Here is an 8450-nt window from a genome sequence, read left to right as displayed (position 1 = left end):
AGGGGAAAGACAGTGGCAGAGAGGCCACGGCCACTGAGGCCTGGAGCACTTAGAACAGGGGCCAAGGTCTCCCTCTGTCCTCCTGGGCCTCAGAGCAGCACCCAGCTCTGGCTGCCTCTGGACTCCAGGACAAGGCCAGTGTGCGGTCAGCCCCGTGACATCAGGGTCACCCTGGAGCTGCAGGGGATACCTCAGGGCCGTCGTGGAGCCCACCTGAATGTCTCACGCTCCCCGGAAGTGGCCAGCGGGCCCAGCCGTTCATCCTGCAGCGCTTTACAGTGAGTTTTTCTCCAGGTCTGGGTGAGGACCTTCATGGATTTCTGTCCGGCAGGCTGGCCCAGCAGAGACCAAATGGGCATGGGTGCCCCTAAACATGACAGGTATTTACTTCTGGAGCAGAGCACGGCTTACACAAACTCCTTCTGCAGCGCCCCAGGAGTCAGCCTTCGTTCTCTTCCCGGCATGGGTGGTCTCTTCCCTTTTGGCCTCAGAGCTCTTCCTGTGGAGCCCAACATGGGGCTGGATGCTCTCTGAGGCCCCCGCTCCCATGCGTTGCTCTGATTCTGGCCTACGGCAGCCATGGTCCTTTTACTCAAGCGCTTCATTCGGTCACACCTCGTTCATCTGGTGTTTGTCTCCTGGCGGCGAGGGTCAGCTGTACTTCTCAAGTCCCGGTGCCCACTGAAAACAGTGGCCACACCAGGGCTGGCCCCAAAGGGCAGGGAGCTGCCACCCAGGCCCCAGAGGAAGTTGGGGATCGCGGGGAGGCGAGTGACATCGATCAACCTCAGCGGCAGGAGTGGTCTCATGGCATGTGCTTCTGGCACACGTGTGAAGGAGCAGTTCGTTCGAGCACTCGGAACTAAGTGCCATCTATGGCTCAGCCGAGGAGGAAGTGTCCTCAAGCCTTTCGGAACCGTCCCGTCGTGGCAAGAGGTTTGGCAACAAGGGCCTAGTTGGAGGCGCCACACGTCAGGCATCAGAGGATGCTCGGTCCTCAGGCGTGGCTGTGTGATGTGGAGACGCACAACGCAGGCAGGCAAGGGTGGCGGAAATGCAGGTTTCTGGGCCCGGGCGCTGCCCACAGGTGGACCCTGACGCCAGGCCTGGAGAGCTGTCCTGGGGAGTGGCAGAGGGGAGGAGAGCTGGGGGGAGCGGCTGTTGGGCAGTGAGTTGCGAGGCTCTGACCTAGGACGGGCCTGAGAGGCTCCCAGACCCCAGCAGCCAGGCTGCCCGATCTGGCCCAGGCGCAGAGGGGCACTGTATGCAGGAGGAGCGCACGGACCGTCCACAAGGGGGCGACGCAGGGCATGGCAGGGAGCTGCGACCTCATCAGGCCCAGCAGATGGGAAGAGTCCGCCCCCAGAACTGGCAGGCCTGGAGCTCAGGACTAGGGCCCTGGAGGCGCCTCCCAGCGTCCTGTCCTCAGCCTGGCCAGCGCTGCTTCCCAGCCCCGAAGGCCCTTCCCAGGCCCTGCCCCTCGCTGGCTGACCCCTGATCGCCCCTGGACTCCGTCCAGGGGAACTCTGCACGGTGCCTGCCAGCAGCCTGCCTCCCTCCTGCAGGGCTCCTCCCCTGCTCTAGTTCACTTCCCTGGGTTGCACGGCCCCTGGCTTTGGACATCTCCTTTTCAGTTTGTGCTCACTCCTCAAGGTCAGGGTGATCTCTGATCACCTCCCTTTTGTCAGCACCCTGCTCGGTAAATTTTTGTTGATGAACTGGGTTATTTGGGTTTAACAGTTGGGGGAGAGATAGTCATGGGGAACTGAAGGATGGATAGGAGTTTGCCAGGCAGGGCATGGTAGGCAGAGGGAAGAACTTTTGCTAAGGACAGTGTTGGGAGGGAGGGAGGGAGAAGGCGCTCAGGAAGCAAGGCTGTAAGAGGAGAGGGTGAGCTGGGCTGGGCCCAGTGCCTCAGGCCTGTAATCCCAGCTACTGGGGAAGCTGAGGCCAGAGGACTGAACTCTTCAGACCAGCCTGAGCAACTGTATCAGAATAAAATTGAACCGCCTGGAGATACTGCTCAGTGGTGGGGACTGCGTGGCTCAATCCTAAGTACAAAAGGGTGAGGGAGGCCAGAGAGGGAGGTGGAGCAGATGGAGGATGGTGTGCAGCAGTCTGGATGCAGCGGGATGGGCTCCTCCCAGGGGCTCGGCCAGTCTGCAGCAGACAGCGGGCTACGCGCTGGAGGGTGACAGTGCAGGAGTCAGGGTGCATGAGTTGGGGGTGCAGGGCCCCGGGTGTCGCAGGAGGGTGGAACCGGCAGGCACCGGCCTTGCTGGGGGCCCCATATCATGTGCACTGCCTGCTGGGTCCCCCAACCCAGGAACCTGGCCTGGCCTGGCCCGATGTGTCTGGCAGAGCCCCGGCACCCACAGGTGTCCTCTCGCCGGCTTACAGGTGGCGCCTGTGGACGATGCACCCCCTTGGCTCGGGCATGAGGCTGTCCCGGGCAGGTGGTCCTGCCTGGCACAGTGAGCGACTTACCTGGCCAGGGTGCGCTGTGGGAGGTGACTAGGTTCCAGGGTGACCCGGAGCTCACCAACGTCATTGCACAAACGTGCAACACATACAACGGCAGGTCTGGTCAGGGTGGGGCCCGGAACCTGTGGGTGGGGCAGGCCACGGCTCGGGCACTTTGGGGCGGGAGGTACGGCCGAGGCAGAGCCAGGCAGAAGCCACCAGACCAAGGCGTGGCTGTGGGGCTGTGGCCATCCGGTGTCAAGAACTAAGGTGACAGGAAGCCGCTGTGCACTCGGCTCGGGCACTTTGGGGCCGGAGGTACGGCCGAGGCAGAGCCAGGCAGAAGCCACCAGACCAAGGCGTGGCTGTGGGGCTGTGGCCATCCGGTGTCAAGAACTAAGGTGACAGGAAGCCGCTGTGCACCCCGTGCCTAGCCTCCCAGATGGGCAGCCCCAGGCTCACTGGCACAGGGGCAGTGTCCACCCGCCCCTGTCTCCAGCTGGAGCCCAGCCATCCAGCCTCCTCGGGAGGCCTCGCATGCGGGCCACTTCCGGGAGCCCAGCCCTGCCCACTCCTCTGTGGCATACGAGAGGCGTCTCCACGGGTGAGGTGAGTGGCCGAAGGCCTCTCCCACTCTCCTCGGGCTGTGGTGGGTGCTGAGCTTCTGTATTCAGAGCCAGGTCCCTTGCCACGCACGACGCCCCGGGGAAGGGGACCTGGCAAGTCCCTCTGTCCCAGGCGTTCTGACATAGGCCCAGGCGGGCGCTGTCCTGGGAAGGCCGATGCCATTGGCACCCACTAGAGTGGCCCTGGGGGCCGGCAGGTGTGACACTGGGAAACAGATACGGGTCTCCCTGTCTCGCGGCGTGAAACTTCTAAAGTTCTCTCCCCCGGGACTTTTCGTACACTGAGGAGCCAGCTGGGCTGGCAGCCCCTGGTGACTTCAGGCAGGTCTGGCCAGGATCTGGGAACTTTTGGCCCATGCCCACCCTCGGGGACAGGAGAGGGGCTGCAGGCTGTGGCCACCACCCCAGTGATGTAACCAAGGGAGCCTAAGGAGTGAAGTCAACACAAAACCCCACAGGACTGGGCGTGCGGAGAGCTGAACAGGCCAAGTGGGGAAATGGAGCCACCCCGCCCCTCAGGAAACAGGGAGGCTCTGCACCCTCCCACCCTGAAGCTGGATTTACCGATGGGCGGTACTGCTCAGGTTCTCTCTCCTTCCGGCCCTGTGCTCAGCCACAGCCAGCCACCACAGCTTCTACAGCCTGCAGTGCTGCCCCCGCTGCCGAGTGCCGCCCCTTCCACCTCTCCAGGAAGGCTCCTGTGGCCCTGCCTCACTTGGGGAGCGCCTTCCTGGGTGCCTTTTCTGTCCCTCAGGGGTCAGTCGCGGATCTAGTTGAGTCGGTCTCCCCAACCGGCCCTGGGGCAGCAGGTGCCAGGCCCCACACATCCCAGTCACCAACTGGTGGCCTGGCTGCTGAGGACGGCTCCCGAGAACCCTGGGGAGGAGGCGGGGTGGGACCCGTGTGTTTCTGTTGCAGACACCAGGCCTCCCCCATGACCCACGCAGGCCTTCAGAGGCCACACGCTGAACTCTGCCTTTCCAAGGTATAGCCCGGTGTCTTTTATTTTCCCAGGTGGCCTTGGGATCAGACCAACATGGGCCAACGAGAAAGGGGGTTTCCAGTTACACAGGCTGGAACAGCTGAGCGGCAGGAAGCGCATCTGGTGCTAAAAATCCCCGTCCACAGTGGGCTGCTGTGAAGCGGGACCCACCAGGAGGGGAGAGTGGCTTCGGCCAGTCCTGTGGTACTGTGACGGCCACACAGTGGACCAAACCTAAATGCAAGACGTGAGCGCCTGTCCCTGGGAGCCCTGGTGGGTGCCTTGCAGAAGAGGCAGCGCCCCTGCCCTCCTGCCCAAGAGCATTTGGTGTGTGTGTCAGGACGCGCGTGGCTTGTGTTCCAGGTGGGCAAGAGGACACCGGAAGACGGGGCGCCCAGAGCCACATGAGGCCAGGTTGGAGCGTGGACACCTTTATTCCAGGGCTTTGGCCAACGGGAGGTTTCCTTTCTGAGACAGGAGGACGGCAAGGAAGGTGGGCGGGTACAGCTCACACGGATTTGCACACAGCATCAGAGGGGCGTGTCCTCGGGGTGTCGCGCAACTCCCAGAGGAAGAGAGACACGAGGAGACAGACGAGGGGCCGTGCCCACGAGAAACGGAGTCGGAGCCACAGACCTGCGGGTGGGGAGACTGGAGACGCCCTCCCACTGGAACTGAACTGCGTAGATATGTTCTCTCGCGTGGAAGGAAGCTATACTTTTTAATAAAATAAAAACTTCTGTGTAGCTCGAAAGGTATCACTGAGGCATCTAGGGGTGATTTGGGAGAAGGGTGAGGGCCTGGTAGCACTCTGGCACAGGCTCTCTGTTAGCCTCACCTCATCCCCCAAAGGCCCGTCGCTGACGGCTACGAAAACCCCACACCCCCACGCCCTGCACTGAGCACCACCATGGGCGCCCAGCGCCACACTCCCACCTGGGCTGTCTGCCAGCCTGGACATGCCCGCTCTGCCCCGAGCAGCCACTGACACAGCACCCCAGCCACCTGTGCCCCCCGTGGCCAGCGCAGGGCTGGACATGCCAAGGACCCGAGGCGGCCGCGTCACCGTCCAGGACGGCCAGGCCATGGTGTCTCCTGACACCGGCCACAGCAGGGGGAAAGGTGGGCCAAGCTTGTGACAGCCATAAACTACAGGCAGGAGTATCCCTGGCACAAAGAGGGTGCTGCCGGGGCCTCCTCCACCCCTGCCCAGCCTCCCCAGGCGCCCCGTCCCCCCATGACACAGAGCAGCCGGAGCGAGGTGTGATGGGGCTTGGCGTGTTCCTCCCGTCCCTGGGCCGGGGTGAGGCGCTGTGGCCGTCAGAACAGCAGGGCCTTCTTCTTCAGGTCGTTCCTCTTCCACAGGGCCAGGCGGTCAAACTCTTCAATGCTCATCCCGAACACTTCCTGGAACTCCTCAGGCGACAAGTGTCTCTTCAAACAGGGAAACAGAGGGGCAGTGAGCAGGTCTGCACCTGCCGGGCCAGCCTCCGAGGAACTCTGATGGCTCCCTGATCCCTTCTCTGCCACTCAGAGGATGGAGACTCCGCTAGGGACAGGCAAAGCTCGTGCTCAGCTGGAGCCAGCGCCCTGGACTCCTGACCCCAGGCACCCCTTCCCCTGCAGACAAAAGACATTGGACAGGGCGTCTGCCTGCTGGGAAAGCCTGGCTTCTTTCCTCGATTTCCTTAAATTTCTTCGTATTTATTGTCTCGTTGGCATTGTCATGGCTGCTGCTCCCGCCCTCCCCATTTCCAGCTGAGGAAGCTGAGATGTGGCCAAGGGGCAAAGGGCCCTCTGGTGTGTATCTCAGAGCAACTGCTCCGTGTCTGTGCCCAGCTCCGGGGGTGGCTGCATGGGGCGGTGCACTGGGCAGTGCACTGAGCTGGCCTGTGGGGGCCACAGCCTCTGCCTCCACCTCAGGGTCTAGAGTCAGCGCTGCTCAGTGCCCAGTGCCAGCATGGCCACCTTCACTGCGGCCTCAGCTGGTCAGGGCGAGCTCCACGAGGCTGCCCCACCCAGCTTTTCCTGCAGGGGGCCGCACAATTGATGAAACCCAGAGCAGGCTGTAGAGCAAACCCCACAACAGGCTGTTTATAGAAGTGAGTCTGGCTGGAGCCTATGTGTTGAGGTCTGAGTCACTCGCACCCAAATTCCGCTCCCACAACTGAAACCTTCTGACTAGAAGGACAATGTGCTAATTCCAACCTTCTATTTTCTCTGCTCTGTTCCTAAATCGAGAATGCTTGGTCTTGTCCTTTACCCGCCTTGCTTACATTCCTCTCCACAGAAGCCGCACAACTGCACCCTCACACATAGTTCCACCCTCGCACATAGCTCACCCTTGCCCCAGCCGATGGCCGATAAAAATCAGTGGCTTGGACCGGCCGGTGCTTTGTCGATTACAGCAGCATTGGCCGTCCTGGTCCCCGCTTTCTGTCTCTCTTGGTTCTGTCTTTTAGGTTTTCTTTTCTCAGGCCTGTGTCGTGTACTGAGCAGGAGACTGGAGCCTACAGCAGATGTTTCTGGGAACGTTTTGGGGTACCCAGTACTCTCCCTGGCCTGGTGTGCTCTCCTCGCTCCTCAGGCCCTGGCCCAGGTGGGCGAGGGTGACCACTCCTCCAAGACGCCTCTTCCTGGGGAGTCTGGGACTTTTCCACTCACGTGGCTCTGCCTGGCCCGGAAGGGCCGTGAGAGCGGAAGACCCCCAGGAAGCCGGGGTGGGCTGTGGCTGGAGGGGGAACATCCTGACAATGTAGCGTCTAAGTTTAGGAGATCCTGGCACTCGGTGCCACACAGATAAACCTGACAGCACCAGGCTGAGGGAAGGAAGCCAAACACAGAAGACCTCAGCCTGGAAGACCCCAGTGTACGAAGCATCTAGCATCAGCGGGTGCTCAGGGACAGAAAACAGCCTGTGGCTGCCAGGGTGGGGAGAGAGGAACTGGGAGAGACTGCACACTAGTGGGTGTGGAGTTTCCTTTTCAGGGTGATGAGAATATTCTGGAATGAGGTAGCGGTGACAGTTGCACAGCACTGCAAATGTATGAGATGCCTTGAATTGGGTGAAAATGCTGAAAATGGTGAATTCTGCTGCAATTAAAAAATAATTTTCACCAAAAAAGAAAACAGAGCTCGCCAAAGGCACACCCAGCCCCAAGGGCAGCAGTGGGACCCCAAAGGTGGCTGGCTGGCATCCTGTGAACGCCGAGCACTGCCTAGGAGCTCACCTCCTCACCCAGAGCCGCCCAGCTTCAGGATACACCTGCGTCCCCTGCAGACTGTGCCAGGGACATAGCACCTCCACAAGGGCCAGCAGCGCCCCCTGGCCTGAGCGGGCTCAGCTCCTCCATGTGCCAAGCATCGAAGCCCCTGCCCCAGGGCTCCCGACACCCTGGACCCACACAGCAGCCTCCAGCCGCCCCTGCTGCCCACTCCACGATGACCCATACATCCTAATATTCCAACGGGCACGCAGCCTGTGCCCTTCTGCAGGGCAAAGTCAGATGCCTGGCTAAGCTGCCGGCTTCAGCCTGCCGGTACTTTGCTGGTGCGGGGCGGCCTGGCACATGGTAATGGCCTGGCTGCAGATGGTCACCGTGGTGGAGGCTGGCTGTACATGCTGTCTGCCCCCCGCCTGCCCTGCTCCGTGTGGTGGGCTCTTCCTGTCTGGCACGCAGCACCCTCATCCTGTCTTAGGTGGCAGGGAAGGTCTGTTTCCCCGGAGCCACCTGGGTCCCTGAGTTCAGCTGGCATGAGTGGAATGTTGCACCAGGCCGAGGCACGTGACTAGTCGGGCACCGCCTTCCTGGGGTCCAGCTGGTTGATTTAGGGGCAACCACATCACCCGAGGCCGAGGGGGCTCTGCCAGGACTGCTGAGGGACAAGGGGCTCTTTCGGCAGACGCCAAGTCTGAGAAATCTGTTCACACCCGGAGCCAGCAGAGAGGTAGAAGGAAAGCAATGGGTACCTGGGGACACAGTCCAGCCCTGACCAAGCAGCCATGTGAGCCACCCACGAGTCCCTGCGGTGCGCAAGTCACTTCGGGTCAGACCCCTATGAGCTGTCACACAGGCGGGGAGGGGGCAGATGTGCCGCTCCCGGCGCTGCAGCCAATTAGCCAGCTCAGCACTCTCCTCGCAGCCACTGCCGGGCGCTGGGGCTGCCATCCCGTGAGGGGCTTCATAGAACCACACATCTGCACAGTGCCTCAAGCAAGCCTTCTGTGTGTTCTGTTTTTGTGAACCCAGGCCCTTTGCACTGAGCTGCATCCCAAGCTCTTTTATTTTTTTATTTTGAGGCCCTGGCTCACTGAGTTGTCCAGGCTGAGCTCGAGTGTGATCCTCCTGCCTCAGCCTCCCAAGTTCTGGGATGACACG

The 8450-nt window shown here is 61.6% G+C and overlaps 1 protein-coding gene across 9 annotated transcripts in view; it reads right to left on the bottom strand.

Annotated features, from left to right (window-relative positions):
• Positions 1–4775: 4775 nt before the first annotated feature.
• Positions 4776–8450, bottom strand: part of LOC104874721 (actin-binding LIM protein 2) — a 62143-nt gene continuing 58468 nt past the window's right edge. For 8 of the 9 annotated variants that reach the window (XM_033758823.1, XM_019210276.1, XM_019210277.1 and 5 more), the window contains one exon: positions 4776–5505. In XM_033758823.1, coding sequence (XP_033614714.1) covers positions 5392–5505 — 114 coding nt within the window. In that variant the 3' untranslated portion in view covers positions 4776–5391. The remainder of the gene's footprint in view (positions 5506–8450) is intronic. The other variant, XR_002025963.1, reaches the window with a different exon arrangement.

The sequence above is a fragment of the Fukomys damarensis genome, unplaced genomic scaffold (assembly GCF_012274545.1).
Source record: "Fukomys damarensis isolate Sample0158 unplaced genomic scaffold, DMR_v1.0_HiC HiC_scaffold_35, whole genome shotgun sequence".
NCBI classification, from domain to species: Eukaryota; Metazoa; Chordata; class Mammalia; order Rodentia; family Bathyergidae; genus Fukomys; species Fukomys damarensis.
The sequence above is the reverse complement of the archived record's forward strand: the minus strand, read 5'-3'. Positions and strand labels throughout refer to the sequence as shown.